We start from the raw sequence: 22385 nt of genomic DNA on the forward strand, positions 1-22385 counted from the left end.
CTCTTTAAGAATTTTCCACAGTGTGTTTTGTCCAGCAAGTCAAAGGCTTTAGTGTAGTCAGTAAAGCAGAAATAGATGTTTTTCTGGAATTCTCTTGCTTTTTCTGTGATCCAGCGGGTATTGGCAATTTGATCTCTGGTTCCTCTGCCTTTTCTAAATCCAGCTTGAACAACTGGAAGTTCTCAGTTCACATACTGTTGAAGCCTAACTTGAAGGATTTTGAACATTACCTTGCCAGCATATGAAATAAGCACAATTGTGCAGTAGTTTGAGCATTCTTTGGCATTGCCTTTTTTGGGGATTGGAATGAAAACTGGCCTTTTCCAGTCCTGTGGCCACTGCTGAGTTTTCCAAATTTGCTGGCATATTGCGTGCAGCACTTTCACAGCATTATCTTTCAGGATTTGAAATAGCTCAGCTGGAATTCCATCACCTCCACTAGCTTTGTTCATGGTGATGCTTCCTAAGGCCCACTTGACTTCCCACCACAAGATGCCTGGCTCTGGGTGAGTGGCCACACCATCGTGACTGTCTGGGTCAGTGAGGCCTTTTGTTTTGTACAGTTCTTCTGTGTATTCTTGCCAGTCTTCTCAATCTCTTCTGCTTCTGACAGGCCCTTACTGTTTCTGTCCTTTATTGAGCCCATCTTGCATGAAGTGTTCCTTGGTAGCTCTGATTTTCTTGAGGATATTTCTAGTCTTTCCTGTTCTGTTCTTTTCCTCTATTTCTTTGCACTGATCCCTGAGGAAGGCTTTCTCATCTCTCCTTGCTGTTCTTTGGAACTCTGCATTCAGATGGGTATATTTTTCCTTTTCTCCTTTTCCTTTCACTTCTTTTCTCAGCTATTTGTAAGGCCTCCTCAGACAACTGTTTTGCATTGCTGCGTTTCTTTTTCTTGGGGGTGGCTTTGGTCCCCACCTGCTGCACACTGTTACAAAGCTTCGCCCATAGTTCTTCAGGCACTCTGTCTATCAGATCTAATCCCTTGAATCTATTTGTCGCTTCTACTCTATAATCATAAGGGGTTTGATTTAGGTCATAACTGAATGATCTCCTGGTGTTCCTTACTTTCTTCTAGTGAAGTCTGGATTTGGCAATAAGGAGCTGATGATCTGAGCCACAGTCAGCTCCTGGTCTTGTTTTGCTGACTGTATAGAGCTTCTCCATCTTGGCTGCAAAGAATATAATCAATCTGATTTCAGTGTTGACCATCTGGTGATGTCCATGTGTAGAGTCATCTCTTGTTTTGTTGGAAGAAGATGCTTACTATGACCAGAGCGTTCTCTTGCCTAGACTCTGTTAGCCATTGCCCTGCTTCATTTTTCACTCCAAGGTCATGTTAGCCTGTTACTCCCGATTTCTCTGACTTCCGGCTTTTGCTTTTCAGTCCTCTGTGATGAAAAGGACATCTTTTTTTTGGTGCTGTTTCTAAAGGTCTTACTGGTTTTCATAGGACCGTTTAACTTCTGCTTCTTCGATGTTGTTGGTTGGGTCACAGACTTCGATTACTGTCATGTTGAATGGTCTTCCTTGGAAATGAACTGAGATGATTGTGTCGTTTTTGAGATTGCACCGAAGTATTGCATTTTGGAGTCTTTTGTGGAGGAGGAGGGCCACTCCATCTCTTCTAAGGGATTTTTGCCCACAGTGGTAGGTGCACTGGTCGTCTGAGTTAAACTCATCCATTCCCATCCATTTTAGTCCTCTTTCTCCTTCAAACATTTTCTTCTTTGAAAAATAATAATTTTTCTTTGAAAACTCAAGGATACCTTCTTGCTTTTATTACCATTACAGGTCTCATTTATTTGGTTTGTTATAAGTATATTAAGTCTGACTTTATTTTAAAACTCTGTCCTGGCACAGAATTTAAATTAATGTCTTGGATGGACTTGAGTCTGAGTGAAGTCTGGGAGTTGGTGATGGACAGGGAGGCCTGGAGTGCTGTGACTCATGGGGTCGCAAAGAGTCAGACACGACTGAGCGACTGAACTGAACTGAAGTGCAAATGGACATGGAAGCTCCTTTTAAAGGAGCGTTAAGCATTTGTTGCCCCAATAGGATCTGAGCATAATAATATTGAGCTTGAGAAAGATGATTTTCTCAATAGAAGTAGTTTATCGTTGCTAGAAGTAGTGAGAAATTATTAGTTTTTTTCTCAGAGCATTTTTTTTTGGTCAGTGTTTTCCGGAGATACGTGACACCCTCCTTGATGAAGACTACTTCATTTTATGTATTTTGTTGGCCCCTGATATAATGTTCTGTCTAGAGAGGAAAAAACAGAAAGCAGTACTGAAAACCCTCCAAACGCTCCCAGTAACGCAGTCACTTGCTGTCTGCCGTTTTTCCTAACGCCCTGTTAACACTAGCATCCCTAGTGCTACATTTTGGGTTTGGGGCTTCTTTGGTTCATTTGTGAATACTTGTCTATTAAATTTTTTATAGAATTCATTTGGTTGTAGAAAAATAATCTGGTTACTGTAAGTATACTGGAGGGAAACTTTACTTTAAAAGTAATGCATTTCTAGTTCAAAGAAGTTACTATTGCTGTGTTACCAGCATATGTGTTTGCTTGCCCCCATCCCAGACTTCCTGGTGGTGGTGAAGTTTCCATCAGCCGTGTTGGTAGGTTGATCTCGTAATCCTCAGAAGAAAATGCATGTAGGTGCATGTATGTATCTGACTAGTAGAGGTTAGTGGCTCACACTGTGGCTGTGTGTGTGCTGAGTCACTTCAGTCACGTCTGTCTCTCTGCGACCCCAGGGACTGTATCCCGCCAGGCCCCTCCATCCATGGGATTCCCAGGCAGGAATACTGGAGTGAGTGTCCATTTCCTCCTCCACGGGATCTTCCCGACCCAGGGATCGAACCTGTACCCCTGTGTCTCCTGCGATGGCAGGTGGGTTCTTTACCACTAGCGCCGCTTTCCTGGGAAGCCTAGAAAGCAGGGGGGGAGTGGCATGTCCTTCCTCCACCCGTGAAGATGTGCTCATCATCGTGAGACAGTGAGGCTGGGTCTGGTGAGGTTGTTCAGTCAGAAGAGCAACATCTACCGGAAGAGAATCTCTGTGAGCATTCTGAACACTGTATCAGTGGAAGCTGTGGCCCGTTCCGTATTGTTACCATGTTGTTATTTATGGTGTACACTTGCCAGTGCCTTTTTCACATAAGCCTGTAATGCTTAAGCCAGCTGCATGTATGTTTTTTCCCTCAAATCCTGCATATTCAGACTTGCTTTCTGCTTACTGCCACCTTCTATAAGCTCTGGGGTTTCTTCTTAGCTCCTGGAAAAAAGTCTTCCTCACTGTATTTCTCCCCTCGCTGTGTTTCTGTAGACAGCCCTCTGTGTCTAAAGAGGTGCTGGCTATCAGCGGGGTGACAGGTTGTGTGTGAGGAAGGGGAGAGCTGAGTCACGAGTCACAGCTGTGGGAAAGTGTCCCGGGCTCCAGGAGCCTCAGAAAGCTTGAGCTGTATGTGGCCAGTCTTTCTACTTTGACCACTTTCCTAATTGCTGTCTTTCTTAGAAGATCCTGTGATATCTTTTCTACCCACTTAACTGTATTAAGGGTTCCATTTGTTTATAACTCCCCTCCAGCTCTGAAATAGGCCCAAGGGTTCACCACGGACCTGAAGATATACTTAGGGTAGCATGACAGATAGAAATTAGTAAATACTTTAGGCTTATCCAAAATAAAAATTAAAATGTCCTACATCTGGGACTTTTTGAAGCTCTACTCTGCTTTATATAGCAAAGGGCAAAATGAATCACTCTATAACAAGGGATCCTAAGAGATATCAGACTCAGTTAAAATTGACCGAAGTTCTGGGGAGCTCTCCAGATTATACTCCACAAATACTAATACGGTAGTATCGGTTTCAGCCATAAAGCATCTCGCTGGATCTCCTGTCTCTTTTCCTGGAGAGAGATCATCGACAGTAATATACTGTCTCTTGAACCAGCAGAATGTAAATTTCCCTGCTCATAATTCTCGGTGGGTGAAGATGGCCTGGTGAAGAAGCAGCCCTGGGTGGCCCTGCTGGGGGTGGCAGCTCAGCCGAGTGCTGGACGAGCCTGCAGTGGGCTGACCTGCTGTCCTTCAGTGTCGTCTTTCCCCTCGGGTGCCTCCCTGCAGAGTCATTTGCATGCTTTCTTTCATGTACCTGTCTCTCATTCCAGCCTCTTAATCCTTCTGTTGAGTTAGATGTGATCTGAGTAAATGTTTTCTATGGTCTGACTTTTAAAAAAGATGAATTGTGACACCGTTCAGTGTATGAGGGATGGTAAAGATAGAAAGTCGGAAACAGGGAAATGCATGTAACTTTGGAAGGCGTTCTGTATAGTATATTTAAGACAAAGGGGGCCATTTTTTTAATTAATGTATTGTTTAGGCACTAAGACATGTCTGACTCTCTGCGGCCCCAGGGACTGCAACGCGCCAGAATTCCCTGTCCTTCACTGTCCCTTGGAGTTTGCTCAAACTCATGCTCATTGAGTCAGTGATGTTATCCAACCGTCTCATCCTCTGGCACCCTGCCCTCATTCGTTCCCAACATCTTAATGTGAATGTCCTTTTGAGTTTAGGCGTAGAAGGACAGTCCGTGGAGATTTCCAACATTGTAGACATCCGGAAAGAGCACAACTATGAGATTGCAATGAGAATATCTTCCGGCATCAACAGCCAAAACAGATTTTATACTGACCTAAATGGATACCAGGTAATTTTCCATTAAAATGTTTAAATGATGGTTATAGTATATACCTTTTATATATGATAACAGGCAAGCTAATTTTGGATCTTTTGAAAAAATATACTTAAGGTTGCAAATTATTTCTAAAATAAAACTGAATTTTAACAGACACTTTTAGGTTCTGTATCTAACCAGGTTTTCAAAGATAGAAAAAATATTTGCAAGACTATTTTGTAAAACATCTATTTGTAAGGATTTGTTTTCTCAAAGGAAAATTTGGGGACCACTATGCATGTTAAATACCTTGATGCTCAAATATATATGAATTTTTCTAGTAAAAGGAAATATTAATATTAATTATGGATTGATAGAGTATACCTTTTATTTCCTCACAAGAAATTGGTCTATCCGTATTTAGTTTGTTGCACATATGTTTTTAAATGTGTGATTTAACAACGCGCTCTTTTCGGTTCCAGGAAACCCTTCTCTGCTGATGTGTGTGTGTGTGTGTACATTTACACACACACATATCTGTGTGCATAGACACATAAAGATAAAAGCATCTCTCTGTTTAGAAATGTGAATAGCTGTGTTTAATCAAAGTGTCTGTGAAATAGTTTGAAATAGTAATGGGAAAATTGATTCATAAAATTTTTCTCAGAGTTTCATTTCTCTAATTTACTGGAGCTCTTTTGATTGCTACCTAAATCTGTATGCAGAGTATATGTGTGTAACAACATATATTTGAAATAATACTATTAAAAACATAAGCATGTCTCTGAGACATTAGCATTTTCGAAATTTCTGACTACGAATAGAAATAATTTCACAAATGCTATTACTCTGATTTTCAACTGGGATGAGTGGAAAGGATTGTGATAATTTTCTCTTCTACAGTTTCCTGCAAAAGTTAAATTTAAACCTTTGCAAAGCATAAAAATTGCAGCATGCATTTTAAATTAACTTGTTAATTCTACTACAGCTGTTTGGCTTTCAGATGAAGCCCTGGCTTTATGGTGATTCATTTTCCTTGTGTACAAAAGAAAGGCTTTTCTAAGTCCTACAGAAGCAATAATTTGTATATGTGGGTGTATACATGAATGAAAGACCAGTAAAAATGAAAATGTGAATTTTCTTTACAAAGATAGAGCACATTAATAAAGAGGAAAACATTGTTTTTAAGACTGTAAGCTAAACGTTGCTTCTTTTTTAGAACAGGCCATTTCTTATGCTTTGAAAATAATAGTTGCTTGGGCCAAACTAGAAATCTAGACCCACAAATGAGGAGGGGAACAGCTGCACAGTTGTGACCGTTTTAGATGTCTTTTTTTTTTTAAGTATAAACTTAGTTGGAGTATGAAGATCAGGATCGGCGATTTCTTGCTAGCTGGCTTTCCTTCCTTCCTTTTTAAAAAACATTTTACAGGGTTTTTTTGTTTTTTGTTTTTTGTTTTCCCCTACCAGGTTGTTAATTTCCTAGGGCTGTGATATAAACTGCCACAAACTGGGTGGCTTAAAACAACAAAAATGTATTCCCTCACAGATTTGGACTTCAGAAGCCAAAATGAAGGTGTAGCCAGGGCCTGCCCCTTGGTCCGCTCCAGGAAAGGGTGGCCTTGCCTCTTCTGGCTCCTGGTGGTCGCTGGCAGTCCTTGGCGCTCCGTGCATTGCACACTGCACGGAGTGCATCGCCGCGGTTCCTGCCTCTGCTCTCACTCGATCTCCTCGTGACTCTGCATGTCTGTATGTCCAGGTTCCCCGTTCCTCATGAGGATACCGTTCTTCAGATTATCACCCACCCCAACCCAGTGTAACTTTGTTATATCTGCAGAGGCCACATTTCAAAATAAAGTCACATTCACAGGTTCTGAGTGAACATGAGTTTGGGGAAACTCTATTGAGAACCAGTGAACGGAATGGCCTACTGCAGGGTTGCTGTGGAGATTAAAGATCTTATTTGTGAAATACCCAGTGCTCTGCCCGGTGTTAATGGACACTCAGCGCGTGTTATCTAGTATGCTTACATTGTACTTCCCCTGTTCTGTGTTCCATGTTAAAGTTTCGTGAGTTTAAAAGAAGACATGACATTTTTATGTGGTATGAGTAAGATTTCTGATAATAGAGTCTCTTTGACATCTCTTCCTAAGGTTTGAGTGAGTCTCCTTGACCCAGCCAGCTTAGTTCATTATCAGTCTCTCTCAAAAAGGTAGAGTTGTATTTCATGCACTCAGATACTAAACCAAGAAAAACTGGAATTTGGAACTGCCTGCATTGAAACTAAACGAGAAGAGTAAGCACTGAATAGTTTTTAAATATAAGAATGTATTTGATTAGTACAACATAGTATGTTAGAGGATATGGTGGCGAGATGTGTGGTATTTATTAAAACCAATTCAAGAATTATGAGAGAGATTTCTTGAAAGGGGATAGGGAGCTCTTAGGCTTTGCATTCATTACAAAAGCAGTATGTTAGAATTAGGTGAGAAATGAATACTTAATACCTTTATAACTTGCTTTATGCAGGTATGGAGAGCTAGAAGACTTCTGTTAAGGATCTTTATTCTGAATTTGAATAGCGATGCCTGTTTAAAAAATCTAGATAAGTTCTACCTTTCTCACTTAGAAATTTTCTAAGATGCTCATGATTTTTCTTCATCTTGAAGAATGTTTTAATTTCTCAGTTAGCTGCTCTGTTAGACAAGAAAGGTGCTGTACCTTTTTCCATTTGGGGAAAAAAGCCATCTGTAGTCAATAGTTAATGTTTTTAAGTACATGTGTAAGTATCACTGAATTTTCTTTTTTTCTTAACAATAATTGTTTGGTCTTGCAGATTCAACCTAGAGTGACGATGAGCAAATTGCCTCTTCAAGCGAACGTCTATCCCATGACTACAATGGCGTATATCCAGGACGCCGAGCGCCGCTTGACTCTGCTCTCTGCTCAGTCTTTGGGCGTTTCGAGTCTGAAAAGTGGTGCGTACTCTGTAGATTCTCTGGCCCTTGCTGGCCTCACTTTCGGTTGGTCATGTGTTGGCTGTCTTCCTCAGTCACAAGTGTCTTTCTTTTTGGAACCAGACCGTCAGTGAGTTTCAAGCTTTGTGAGACTGACATAAAATGATACCCTCCCTCGACCTTCAGATGAAGACAGACCCAAAAGCTCGCACGACTGATGCTTTTTAAAGATGATTTACTTTCCCCAGTAGCCCACTGTTTGCAAAATTCCGTCATTGTTGTGACTGAAGGCATATGGAAATTCAGACTCCGACTAAACTAAGTTTAGATAATTTGAAGCTCAGATATTAATAAATTAACCAGGGTTGCAAAAGGGGAAAGTTGCACTTCAGACTTAGGTCCTTTTCTGAGTCACGTCCTCCTAGGATGCTGCCACCTGAAAGGAGAAAGGGAGCAGAGATGATACGGACATGGTGATAAAGAGGCGGCAGGCCCGACTGCGCAGACGCCAGACAGACCGAAACGGGGGGAGGGAGGAAAGAGACAGCAGATGCTGGCTGTTTCCTGTGAAACTTTCTATTGGGGGACTTGTCCTTCATAGTACCTGTTTCTAACTATTTACATGTCAGTTGCTCCTCTTTGCTTACATACTAACGGTTGCTAAGACAAGTGTGTCATAGAGCTGGGCAGGTAATAAATGAGTGTACTTGCCTGGCATCTCCATTTCATGTTGGGCACATGCATGCCTTCTGTACTTCCACACACAGAAAACTCTGCTGTTTATCATTTTTCCTTGTGGCCTTCATGACACAAAGTCCTGAGAGCAGGTCATGAAGACATGAATGCAGTTATAAAAATAAGAATAGCCTCACCTCGGGGATCCGGTAGGGAGTGCTGAGATGTGGGTGGATTGCAGAGCGCACCCCCCCGTGTGCAGACCTTGTTGCCCTGGGGAACTGGCCCAGTGTTGCCACCTTCTTCAGCTTTTTACAGAAAGCCCATCTGGAATTTTACAGGAAGTCTCCCATTCTGTCACTGTTGACATAATTTTTTAATAATCAGAATGGAAAACCTGTTGGTGTCAGATACGACTCCTGAGCTACCCATTTTTAAACCCTGCCTAAAATTCCCCAATTTGGGCTCTACATAGGGGACTAGACCTTAGGGCTCAAGCAGTCACGCCCCTAACAGTGTTGCCTCACTTCTCTGATGAAGAACCCACGACAGACACCCAGGTGCCCTCGAGTTTGCGTAACTACAGACATAAAAGCAGTTTGCGTATAGGCGAGGAGCTTACTCTGTGCCGCATAGTGTGTGGCTAATATTTGAAGTCAGGGAGAAGACTTAGAAAGGACCGGGAGGTTGATAGACTGCTTTGGATGTGAAGTGATAGAACTCGAGACAAGCATGGGGACAGTTAGCCCCAGGGCCTGAGGAGCACCTTCTAGACAACTGTCTTACAAAGTGTGGAGAAAGTGACGACGGAAACTCTAACCCTCCATGATAACTTTATGTACTGGTTACCCAAACTGGAAGGACGGAACCAGAGTTGGTTTACCTATGTGAGCATGCTAGTTACTAACACATTCTATAAATTTTCCTTTTACTCCAAGTGATTGGTCAGTACAGTAGCAAATATTAATGGATGGATAGGTGAATATATATATTTAAGTGTGTGTGTGTGTGTGTTAGTCGTGTCCGACTCTTTGTGATCCCATGGACTGTAGCCCACCAGGCTCCTCTGCTCATTGAGTTCCCCAGGCAAGAACACTGGAGTGGGTTGCCATTTCCTTCTCCAATATATTTAAAGTAGTATAACCTTAATGGGGTTTTTTTGGTGTAATCATAGACATGTAAATGTGTCTCTGGTGATTTTCGTTTAGTTTGTAATTTCGTGACCTAACCATTAGAGTCAGAGCTGAAGCTGGAGGAGCTGTAGAGTTACTGCACAGCAAATAGAGGAGCCAAATCTAACAACTTTTTGAGCCAAAGGAGAAAACACAGCTAGGAAATCACTGATGCAGTATCAGAGAGGGAAGGGGTTACACAGTGGGTGTCCCCAGATCCTTGGGCTTCAGAGAGTCTCCACACATCAAGTAACCTAAAATGTTACTTCAGACCCTTTTTAGATCTGTCCTCTGTATTTTTCTTATTACTCCATGTGTGATACATATATTTCTTAATGAACCTCATAAACATTTTTCAATTCCAAATGCTGTTGCTAAAAATTTTAGAGGACTTTACTCTTTCGATCAATATTTTTAAGTTTTACTTTCATTTTGATCTCTTCTGTCCCATTTAAACTTCTTACTAGATTTTACAAAATGCTGATGAAGACAAGGAGAAATACAATCCTGTTTTGTGAATTTATGCTAAATGTGCTGAGCTGTTACCAGAAGGAACCCCGTGGCTTCCCGGGCTGGAGGGGAAGCGTGGACCTAGACTCCGCTTTGTATCTGTGAGATGCACAGTGAATAACCCTGGCCTGTCTGTTTCCTTGTTTGCTAGGTCAGATTGAAGTTATCATGGACCGAAGACTCATGCAGGATGATAATCGTGGCCTTGAGCAAGGCGTCCATGATAACAAGATTACAGCTAATTTATTTCGAATACTTCTAGAAGAAAGAAGTGTGAATATGGTAGGAAAGACGCTCTCATGTTCCAATGTTGACTGTTCTTTGCCATCCAAAAATGTGAACTTATACTTTTATTATTTTTTGCATTTTCTGATATTGAGATGTCTTTATATTAGACTTAGCCTATATTCACAAGAAAGAGAACTTCAGTTATGTGTATCATGTAAGATTTATATTTAAGCATTTTATTTTTTTGCTTATTATGTAGATATGAAAAAGAATGTTAAGCCATCAGTTTGGATGAAATTTCCTGAAATTACTTTGACAGAAACAAGAGTTCAGTTTAAAGACTGGAGCTTCGCCACATGCTCAGGAGGTTAGGCTTGGTCAGTGGGGTGTGCTTGAAGCCTCAGTGCCCTCGTGCTAGTCTAGGCTCCTCTACTGAAAGTGGGCTTACTTGTCTGCTTTCTTCTTCAGCTTTCACTTCTCAAAGCAGAAATCCAGCATTCTGTGCAGAGTCTGGCAAAGACTCTGTTGGGCCTGAACTCACCTGACAGTGTACTCTTGAGAAGGCAACACCAGTTCCCCGCAGAGCCCTCAGCTGCAGGCCCCCGCTTCAGGGCCCCGACGCGGCCCTCCTCCTTGCTCTGCTCTCTGGCTCTCTGCACAGACCGCCAGGCCTCGCTGCTCTGTGCAGCCGGTGGCTTCCCGTCCACCTTGCAGAGGAGCTGCGCTCTAGGGCTCCCTGGGCTGCACCCCAGGCGTCTGCTCCCCGCCTCCCTCCGCCTGTGCTGGCCTCCTCTCCTCCTCGGCCGGTCCTCCACCGTCCCGGGGCCAACCCATCGCCCTCCCCAGGACCCTTCAGTAGTCACCCTCCCTGCGTCCCCGGCCCTGCCCCTGCAGCCTTTGTGCTAGCTTGTAAGCACCATTCATGTTCTGTTAAACGCACACCCGCACGCAGCTGACGCTCAGCCCCTCATCCGCGTCTTCCTGCACCGGCCCCTCCGCGCTGAGGCTGGGCTGCGGGCTGCCTTGGTGCCGTCACTCCCCTCGTGCCGGTGCCGCTGTGCTCCGGGCAGGCTTGGGCTTCCGGTGCTCGCCCCAGCAGGCGTGGTCGGTCGTCATCGTATCTCCTCCCGCAACAGCATCTGACTCTGGCCGGTGTCCGGTCCTGAAACACTGCCGCGCCAGGGCTCCCGGGGGCCCTGTGCACTTGGGTTTTCTCCTGCCTCTGGACGGTTCTTTCTCTTGTCTCTCCGATAGCGCTGTATTCAGCTTTAAGTATTAGAGCCCTCCAGCCTCAGCCCCGGCCTTTCCCTTTCCTCCCTTTGTGTGTGATTCCTCCGCGTCAGCTGGGACTGACAGATAGAAACCCTCCGCTTCAGGTTCGCCCCTCGCCTTGAGACCCACCCGTCTGGTTGCTCCCTGGCGTTTCTTTGTGCATTTGTAAGGGCATCTCAAGCCTGACACACTCAGAGCCGCGGGCCTGATCGCCCCCTTCCAAGCACCCCCTCTCTTGATACCCGGCACTGCTTTCCGAGCAGCGCAGACCCCTGGGGGTCGTCCTCGGTGGACATTCCCCCCACCTGCGCTCTCCGCACAGCAGCCTTCACCTTCGTTTAGGCTGTGTCGCTGCCTAAATACTTCAGATCTACACACTTGATTGCTAATTCTCACTGGCCCCTTGTGTTCTCTGGAGGGCGGCTGTGCGCGCCCACCCTGCCGGCTTCTTTCTGCCCGTCTGCTGTGAACCCACCGAGCAGTAGCTTTGTTTTCGAAGCCCTGCTCCCCGCCTCTGCCTTCGCGTTGCTCCCGACAGTGGCTCGCGGAGCCCGGTGCTCGCGGCCCTACCTGGCCCGCCTTCTCCTCTGCTGATGCGCGGTCTCCCTGCTCCTGCTCTGCGCCAGCTGCTTTCCCTCAGTCCTCAGTGGCCCGTGGGCACCCGGCCCTCCCCGCAGCTTTACACACGCCTTTCAGTCTCCACCCAGCGGTTCTTTGTAATTAGGCCTGCAGATCTGAGTCTCCTTCAGCAGCTTCTGCGGCTTGCCCGGATTCGAACCGCCCTCAGAATCATGCACGTGTTCTGTGGTGTGTGTGTGGTCATTGTCCTCCTCCTCCTGTGGGCTTGAGTCGCATCTCCGTCCGCTTCTAGGATGGTTCTGGCACAGCAGATACCCAGTGTGTTGCGTGCGTGAGCACACGAGTGCTGCAGGGCCTGAGCTGGGAGAGCACGCTGCCCCGCTGTCCTCAACGCAGTCACTGCTCGCTGCCTGTCGCCACGCGCGCATCCTGCCCCCTGGATTCCAGGGGCGCATCTGCTCCGCTGCGTGTGCCCCGCCCGGCTCCGTGCCGGCGGTAGGCATCTTATAAATAAAATACTGGTTGCTTCAGTGAAATGTCAGCAGCTAATTAAGGCAAACAATTCTCTCCATATTTAGAATCTTTTAGGAAAAAGGTTTTAATATCCATTTTAGATGTCAAGATTTATACCAGTTCTTGGGACTCATGGTTTAAATCAATTACTGACAAGATAGCTTAGTTTTAGGACTAAAATGACATAGAAAAATCATTGTCTGGGTGCTGGCAGCTACTGTCTTTTGCTTCTCCTGAAATGTTTCTGGCTTTGATGATTTTTCTCTCCACAGATACTGACTTCTTGACAAAACTTCTGTTAACTATGGCAGTAAGAACTTTTTTATGTCAGCTCTATAAAGCTTTCACTTAGAAGTTAAATAATTTGTTCCTTCTCGTTCAAAACTCTTTGCATAGTGATTGATTTCAGTTTGATTCAAAGTTTTTATAATCCTATCTTGGTTAAATTCTTCTTTTGCTCAACTATAGATTCTTGGGCTTAAGTCAATAGTTTCTTTTAAATAAAAAATGAACCAGAGAAGAGAAGATAACATTTTAATTTCTAGTGAAATTAATTAAAATGACATTTGATTAAGAAATGTTACACATCACGTAACTTAAGTTTTCTTGAAAATGTTTTTATTTCCAACCACACTAATGACTAAAATGTTGGTGGTAGAAACTGACGCGGGGAGGCACTCCCTGGAAAGGAAGGCTTCTTAGTGGGAAGCGTTGAACGTGCTGGAGCCTCATGGTGATAATCCTGCACGACTAGATGGAAGCGTCCTGTTCTCAAGTCCTCTGCAGAGGCAGTGAGAACAAGGTTGGAACGATAAATATCACAGGGAGAGGAGCAGATGCCCAGCGGGGACTGCGACTCTGTGGGGTCTTTCACAGTAATGATGCCCAAGGCTCAGCAGAAGAACAAGATAGAAACTGTCTCATTAGGGTTGACTTTTTAGGATTTATTTCTTTGACCCCTACTCCCTACCCCCTTCCTCCTGGCAACTAGAATGATAGTAAAGGGGAACTAGGAATCATTGCTCGGGAGGTGCTCGTGTGTTGCAGCTGGGCCTTTTGCTTCTGGATACCAGCCCTTTACATACAAGGAGAGGAATTCTGGAGCTATCAGGTAACAGTCGCATGTGCTGAGTGCGCTCTGGAAAATGATACCAAGAAGGAGGCTGGTCAGGTTTAAGGGAGATGCTTACATTAGGTGACCAGAGGGTCTGCTGAACATGAGGATTGCTGCCTGGCCCACGTCAGAGCCACAGCGCAGCCCCAGATGGCTGTTTCCACTCGAGGTGGGGGCCCACTGGGACTTTATTTCCCAGTGCTTGGGGTAAAAAATAAAGTATCCAGATAAGTTTTCATTACTGTAGTCACTTTGGCGATTTTAAATATGAAATCTCTTGGGTCTGTCTGTTTGTTTTTCTTGAGAGGACTGGAAAACAAGCACTGGTTTAACACCATGTGGAGCTGCCAGGACACGTCTGGTGCAGCCAGTCAGGTCACTCGCTCAGTCGTGTCTGACTCTCTGCAACCCCATGGACTGGCCCACACTAGGCTTCCCCTGTCCAGCTCCCAGAGTCCACCCAAAGCCCTGTCCATCGAGTCGGTGATGCCATCCAGCCATCTCCTCCTCTGTCGTCCCCTTCTCCTCCCGCCTTCAGTCTTTCCCAGCATCAGGGTCTTTTCCAGTGAGTCCGTTCTTCGCATCAGGTAGCCAAACTGTTGTAGCTTCAGCTTAAGCATCAGTTCATCCATTGAGTATTCAGGACTGATTGCCTTTCAGATTGACTGGTTTCATCTCCTTGCAGTCCAAGGGACTCTCAAGAGTCTTCTCCAACACCACAGTTCAAAAGCATCAGTTCTTTGGCACTCAGCTTTCTTTATGGTCCAGCTGTCACATACATACATGACCATTGGAAAAACCATAGCTTTGACTAGATGGACCTTGTCAGGAAAGTAATATCTCTGCTTTTTTAATATGCTGTCTAGGTTAGTCATAGATTTTCTTCCAAGGAGCAAGGGTCTTTTAATTTCATGGCTGTAGTCACCATCTGCAGTGATTTTGGGGCCCAAGAAAAGAAACTCTGTCACTATTTCCATTGTTTCCCCATCTGTTTGTCATGAAGTGATAGGACCGGATGCCATGATCTTAGTCTTAAGCCAGCTTTTTCACTTTCCTCTTTCACTTTCATCAAGAGGCTCTTTAGCTCCTCTTCACTTTCTGCCACAAGGGTGGTGTCATCTGCATATCTGAGGTTATTGATATTTCTCCCAGCAATCTTGACTCCAGCTTGTGCTTCATCCAGCCCAGTGTTTTGAATGATGTACTCTGCATATAAGTTAAATAAGCAGGGTGACAATATACAGCCTTGACGTGCTCCTTTCCCAATTTGGAAGCAGTCCATTGTTTCATGTCCAGCTGTAATTGTTGCTTCTTTACCCTGTGTACAGATTTCTGAGGAGGCAGGTCAGGTGGTCTGGTATTCCCATCTCTTTCAGAGTTTTCCACAGTTTATTGTGACCCACACAGTCAAAGGCTTTGGCATAGTCAATAAAGCAGAAATAGATGTTTTTTGGAACTCTCTCACTTTTTTGATGATCCAGTGGATGTTGGCAATTTGATCTCTGGATCCCCTGCCTTTACTAAATCCAGCTTGAACATCTGGAAGTTCTCAGTTCACATACTGTTGAAGCCTCACTTGGAGAATTTTGAGCATTACTTTACTAGCGTGTGAGATGAGTGCAATTGTGTCGTAGTTTGAGCATTCTTTGGCATTGCTTTTCTTTGAGATTGGAATGAAAACTGACCTTTTCCAGTCCTGTGGCCACTGCTGAGTTTTCCAAATTTGCTGGCACATTGAGTGCAGCACTTTCACAGCATCATCTTTCAGGATTTGAAACAGCTTAACTGGAATTCCGTCCCCTCCACTAGCTTTGTTCGTAGTGATGCTTCCTAAGGCCCACTTGACTTTGAACTCCAGGATGTCTGGCTCTAGGTGAGTGTTCACACCATTGTGATTATCTGAGTCATAAAGATCTTTTTTGTCTAGTTCTTCCGTGTATTCTTGCCACCTCTTGTTAATATCTTCTGCTTCTGTTAGGCCCCTACCATTTCTGTCCTTTATGAAGTCCTTCATGAACATTTGCATGAAATGTTCCCTTGGTATCTCTAATTTTTTGAAGAGATCGCTAGACTTCCCATTCTATTGTTTTTCTCTCTCTCTTTGCACTGATCACTGAGGAAGACTTTCTCATCTCCTTGCTACTCTTTGCAGCTCTGCATTCGGATCTTTCCCTTCCTGCTTTGCCTCCCGCGTCTCTTCTTTCTCCGCTGTCTGTGTGGCTTCCCCACACAGCCACTGTGCCTTTGCGTTTCTCTTTCTGGGGATGGTCTTGATCACCGCCTCCTGTACAATGTCACGAACCTCCGTCCATAGTTCTTCAGGCACTCTGTCTATCGGATCTGATCCCTTGAATCTGTTGGTCACTTCCACTGAAGGATTTTATTTAGGTAATATCCGAACTGTCTAATGGTTTTCCCTATTTTCTTCAATTTAAGTCAGAATTTGGCAAGAAAGAGTTCATGATGTGAGCCACAGTCAGCTCCTGGTCTTGTTTTTGCTGATTGTGTAGAGTTTCTCCATCTTCGACTGCAGAGAATATACTCAGTGTGATTTCGGTGTTGACCATCTGGTGATGTCTGTGTGCAGAGTCATCTCCCGTGTTGTGGGAGAGGGTGTTTTCTGTGTCTAACAGGGTAACTTGGCCCATATATTGCTAGGCTTCAGCTCTACACGAAATCTTACCACTGTATATTTTCATTCTTTCTCTCTCCTTCTCCCTGTTTGTCTTTTTACCCCATTCTTTCTCCTACAGTAATTTTCTCCCATTCGTTTATACTGCATCACTTATTAATATAATAGTTAATTAATCATCAACATGTGGTTCTCATTGTGTTGGGTCATTGTGAATAAACAAGGGTGACTAAAAATGATCTCTTTCTTAATAATTTAGCAGGTTTTTATGTAGATGAAATGGAAAGCTTTGATGTTCAGGCAGTGGATAACTCAAGCGGGCTTAATGAGGGGCACCAAGGAGCCTGGCAAGAAGTTCTGACTAATGAAATAAGGGCGTAAACCCAGTGGAGAAGATCTCAACTTAATGTGGTTTGCATCAGAATGTGCTAGAAATTCTCTTTAATCTCGGGTAGGCTGCAGAGAGAAAGCCAGACATAGATAGTCTGAAGCCTCCCAACCTGCAAGAAACCAAGTAATGTTTGTAGTAGTAGTATATCATTCATTGTGACATTGGTTTATAGGTTACACAAACATGTAGAATTTCCTATAGCAAGTTTATTTTATAAATTTTATCATCAGGGTTATGGTTGAAAGGTTACCTTTCTAGGAGGTTAATCAAAGTAGTGAGAGCTTCACAGTTAGATATATTGTCAAGCCCTTATTGCTATAGAGCTGTTACGAAGGCGTGTGAATCGTGGTGCTCTGCCTGAGTCTTTGCCTCATCCAGCCTGGCCAGCGTCCAGAAGTGTTTGTGTTCTCGGAGCGCTTCTGGCACTGAGCCACACTCTTACCTAAACCTCTCTTCCTTTCCTGCTTAGGAGAACATAAATAGCACAGTTCTTGCATGCCCAAAATACTTACATTCACGACAGTGTATTGTTTGACAAGACTTTTCCTTAACGTGCTCCTGAGTCTGCATCTGTTTTTTTTCATCCTAAACTAGTTAAACAGTAAGGCTTATACTTTTAATTCCAGAGTGAGCTCTGTTTGCTCTGAAAGGTTGGGAGGGTGCTGCGGTGGCAGTTGCTGTATCATACAGGCCAGTAGAGCAGAGTGGGCCTGACTGTGACAGTCACTTGGGGGCTTTTAACTTGACCTTCCCAGGCCCCTCTCCTTAGAATTCTGATTCAGTAGATTTCAGTTCAGGTCCAAGGATCTAGGTTGCATAAAAGCTTCCCAGGCCATTCTGATGTCTGGTCAATCTGGGGGAAACACTGGAGGCCAGGAGACCTGACTTGGGTTTGCAGGAGTGCTGGTTTGCACATTATTGCTTCTGAGGCATGGATAATCTATCAGTCAGTATCCGACCATCTCACTGAAGTGTCCAAGGGTTCCTCCAAGAACGTAGAACAAAGCCAGAGAGCTGTTTCTGAACATATCTTGACCTAGAAGGGACTTAATGCCTCTGAATCTGATAAGGCAGGTGTTTTCCTTTCTGTAAGAAGCTTTTATCTTTTATTACTCAAAAGTGGTTTTGTCAGCAGTCCTGACCTAGATTATGAAGCCCTTTGATCTTTGAGTCCATTTAAAGCTTCTTGTTTAAAATGTTCCCTCTCTCTTCATGTTACTCTACAGGCTGCATTAAATTTCAATGTTGTTGAAGAATATTATTGTGTATACTTTATTTAATCTTTCCTTAAAAAGGAATGTGGGATGGATAAATTTTTCACTTAATATTTTTACCTAATGTTTTTTGTCAGTCTCTTAATATTGTAGTGTCCCTCTGTTGCCTTCATTTTTTTTCTCTATTCATAGTCTGAATTGTAATGTCATCTGCAGTTTGCTGCTGGCAAGATGCTCACCACTCTTTGCTAACACCCTCTGTTCAGTGCTGATCTGACATTCTGAATTTTAAGCTCTTTGTCTTCTATAAATCTTGTCTTTTCACACAGATAGGTTGTCAAACCTTTTATTTGAGCCATCTATTAAAACATATGAAAAATCAGAAGATATCAGTGAAATAGTCATTTCCAAAAATACGATACAAAATGGAAATGTCCCCAAGTGTTTTTGGTGATCACAAGGCCTTTCTACATAAATTACATTTTCTTCTTAGTGCTTTTCTGGGTCTGCTTTTACGCCTTAGACATTATTGGTTAAGATTCAACTTAGTCGCTGATTTTATTAATTGTGTATGTCATCTACCATATGTATAGTCCCCAGTCCTGGTAGATTTACTTAATGTTTGAACGTGCTGAAATGCTTATCTGTAACCACACACCATAGCAAAGACTAAAGTATTTTGAAATTATACTGAGTAATTGTAAACCGTGTAAACGTGTGATAACTATTCTATAACAGATGCAGCAGTTCCAGCGTTTGGAATAAAGTAAAGCGAAACATCTGCAGTGATTTTACCAAATTCAAAGAAAATAGGTGGTAGAGATATGCTACCTGTGTTATTCTAAAGCCTTATTTATTTTGATTTTTTAAAAAAATCCTATCATTGGGTAGAACATAAGTTTATATTTTATATATAGAATATATATATAAAGAATTTTCATATAAAGTTCTATATATAGAACTTATAGAACATAATTTTGGATTGGTACATAACTTCACAGTCTAGTCAAATGTATAAATGAAACCATGAGAATATGATAGATAAAACCTGAGGGAAAAGAGATAACATTTGATGATGTACAAGATATATGAACATCCTAATCTGTCCACTTTAAGAGTTTTGTGGTAGATTGAGAAAGAATCTTCATATAAAGTAATTCCTTGTCCTAGAATGTGGAAAGTGTCCTCGAGACTTGTAGTTTTAAAGCAGTGGAGAGGAGATGCTTCTAAGCATGGAAGTCAATGTTAAGTGGACACTGTTTTCTTCTGTTGCTTAGAACTGAACTTGGTAATCTGCTGTGCATTGTCTGAACTTATTTATAAAATGTAGTGAAACCAAAGTATCAATATACTTTGATATTTCTTTCCTGTCTGAACCCTGCCTGCTGATGTAGTTAATACGGAGGCTTGCAGAGATCTAACTGTTCCGCATTCTTGTTTTATCTTGACAGGAAGAAGACCAGAAGGCAGTCAGTTACCCTTCGCTCCTTAGCCACATAACCTCTTCTTTCCTGAATCACCCAGTCTTCCCAATGACAGAAAAGGCCCCTGTGCCCGCCCTCCAGCTGCTGGGCGGGTTCTCTCCCTTAATGTCACCTTTGCCCTGTGACATTCACCTGGTCAATCTGAGGACAGTGCAGTCGAAGGTATGTCCCCAGGCATGTCCATGGAAAACTGGCTTTTTATATTATACTTGGTGTAAGGGGGTGGGAGTAAGAAAACTGTGAGTTTTACTCTGCTTTAGGGAATGATTAAGAGCACTTCACCTTGAGGCAGCATCATTATGCCTTCTGTCTGACTGGTGCTGTAGAGTGCAGAGAATGTCCTTAGACTTATTTATTCTCATAACCGTCCTGTGTGGTGAGCAGATCGGGAAGAATCAGCTTCTGTTTACAGAGAAAGAAGCTGAAGCTGGCCTGAGGTCACATAACTAGTAGGTGTGAGAACAAGGAGGAGGAGGCCTGAAGATCAGCTCTGCTGGTGTTTGCCATTTGTTTCTGCCTATTAGCCAGTGTTTCTCAGGAGTTAGAGACAGAAAGCACAGTGTTCAATTATTTCTGTACCAGAGGCTTTGTACGTTTGTATCTGTTCTCCTAAAAAACATAAAAAATCCTAAAATACTCCTAAAACTTAGCATTGAGAAACCAGGTATGTAGGAGAGGTATAAAGATGTGCTAGAGGAAGTGACAAGGGAAGACTTTGTTAGGTACGGAATGTTAACTCAGATCGCTTGGGTTTACCTATATGCCCAATTTTAAAGTCAGATTGCGTTGAAAAAAAAAAGATGAGAGGTTTGGCATTTTTATGTTTTGTAGAGCTGCTTTGATATTGTGGACTGACATACACTTAGCTGGAAATAGTAAGTGGTTATGGATTCTGTGGGAAATATTAAAAAATTACCTGAGTGTGAAGAGAAGAGAGAGTTCATGTTCAAAGACAGCAGAAGAGGGAAAAAATGTGTAGCCTAAGAATAAAAAACTAAAGCGTATCAAATAAAGGAAGGATCAGCACATACAAACTTGGACGTTTAGTGCTTTAAAGCTGGGCGTCCACTACAGGGAGCCTGCGCCTGAGTGTGTGGGAGAGTACATGGACGAGGAGTGATGGCGTGCAAGTGGACGTTAGAGGCCTGTGCGTGCACCTCTGTGTCTCGGGTACACAGAGGATCATGCGCGTGAGCTTTAGGGTTTGTTCCGCACCTGCTGTGTGCCAGTTATCACTAAAGGCACTGAGGGGCGCAGCCATGACCCAAGCAGGCAAGAGCCCCTGCCTTTCCGAAGCTTAGATTCTAGTAAGAGGAGAAAAATGAAGATCAAAACTCAGAGAACACATGTTAGATGGTAATAAGCATGGTTTTGAAGGGGAAAAGGAGGGAAGAGCACCTTCAGGAGGTGGTTTGAATAGGACGGTTGGAGAAGGCATTGAGGAAAGGTGATGAGGGAGTGGAAATCTGAAGGAAGTCGGGGAATAGGAGACCGCAGATTTCTGGGGGTAGAGTCGTCGGGAAGAGCTGCCAGCACACAGGACTGAAGGCAGGAGGTGTGGGTCGGGATGGAGGCGCCCCGAGACCTGGCGCGGGTCGGGATGGAGGCGCCCCGAGACCTGGCGCGGGTCGGGATGGAGGCGCCCTGAGACCTGCACTTTCCTTTGGCTCCTTGCTGTGTCCCTCCACTGAGTGCAGAATCTGCACCCCGTAGGCACTGTGTAACCCTTTGTTGAACAAGTGCATCCTGAGAGCGCTCCCTCTAGGGTTTTGCTGTGGTCTTTGCGGGCCTACTCTGACTCAGGGAAAGAACACACTCGAGCTGGGAAGCCTCCCTGAGGTGACTCCTGGGCTCGAGAGAAAGATGCGAGAGAGTGGAGACGCCAGGCTCCGAGCCCCTGGCGCGCCCTCTGGGTGGGGATGGTGGAGGGCACTGGCCAGCGGAAGGCGCCCGGGGCTTTCGGGTCCTCAGTGGCCGCTGCTCCCTAGCCTCCCTTCTCGGGCAGCCTTTCCTGTGATGGTGTTCTGGAAGCAGCACCGGCTGGTTCTGTGGAGGCTTGTCCCTCTACAGGGTAGAGGCGGGGTGTCGAGTGCAGGGTCTTTCCCTCCAGGGTTTTCGCTTGTTTTCCAGATTACCTCTTTGTCGTGGTGACCTGTTTCATTCATTTTCCCTGCTGTCAGCTGTCTTCCTGTGATACAGATCTAATCACTTTTGTGGTTGAAAATCCCATTGCCGGGACTTTGCCTGTGTTCCAGTGGTTCAGACTCTGCACTCCAGTGCAGTGGGTGGCTTCAGTCCCTGGTCAGAGCGCTGTATCCTGCACGCTGCGCCTGAGAGCCTGCGTGTGGCCACCAAGATCCCCCAGGCCGCAGCCAGCACCCAGGCTGCCAGCATAAGCACTGCCTCCCAGGGCCGGCTTCCCTGGTGGCTCAGACAGGAGAGAAGCGGCCTGCAGTGTGGGAGACCTGGGTTCGATCCCTGGGTTGGGAAGATCCCTCACAGAAGGGAATGGCTGCTCACTCCAGTACTCTGGCCTGGAGAATCCCATGAACAGAAGAGCCTGGAGGGCTACAGCCCATGGGGTCGCAAAGAGTCAGACAGGACTGAGCAACTAACACTTTACTTTCCCCAGCTGGTTCGTAGCCGTGGACCCTGCAGGCTGGCCCCCACTGGCTGCGGTCACGTGGTGTCCCGTTGCCCCTCTCACCTCTGGGCAGACCCTCCGCTGCATGTCCACTGACTCCGCTGCCATGTATGAAATGGGCCTCATGGCAGATACGCCTGCTTCAGGTCTGGTGTGAGAAACGGGTGAGATAATGCTGTGAGAACTTTTGGAAACAGAAAGGTCTCACAGCTTTGTAGACACGCATTGTTGTCCTGATGATACTTAGAGTACAGGCCAACACAGGTGCAGACTGGGGCTTTAGCAGAGGAGATAAGCAGTTTAACAGTCTGACCAGGAAG

At 44.5% G+C, this 22385-nt stretch overlaps 1 protein-coding gene across 2 annotated transcripts in view; it reads left to right on the forward strand.

Annotated features, from left to right (window-relative positions):
• Positions 1–22385, forward strand: part of MAN2A1 (mannosidase alpha class 2A member 1) — a 197006-nt gene that overhangs the window by 161651 nt on the left and 12970 nt on the right. For both annotated transcript variants that reach the window (XM_004009111.6, XM_060416082.1), the window contains 4 exons: positions 4580–4713; positions 7517–7658; positions 10146–10276; positions 19389–19583. In XM_004009111.6, the coding sequence (XP_004009160.3) occupies positions 4580–4713; positions 7517–7658; positions 10146–10276; positions 19389–19583 (602 nt within the window). The remainder of the gene's footprint in view (positions 1–4579; positions 4714–7516; positions 7659–10145; positions 10277–19388; positions 19584–22385) is intronic.

Source organism: Ovis aries, chromosome 5 (assembly GCF_016772045.2).
Source record: "Ovis aries strain OAR_USU_Benz2616 breed Rambouillet chromosome 5, ARS-UI_Ramb_v3.0, whole genome shotgun sequence".
NCBI lineage: Eukaryota > Metazoa > Chordata > Mammalia > Artiodactyla > Bovidae > Ovis > Ovis aries.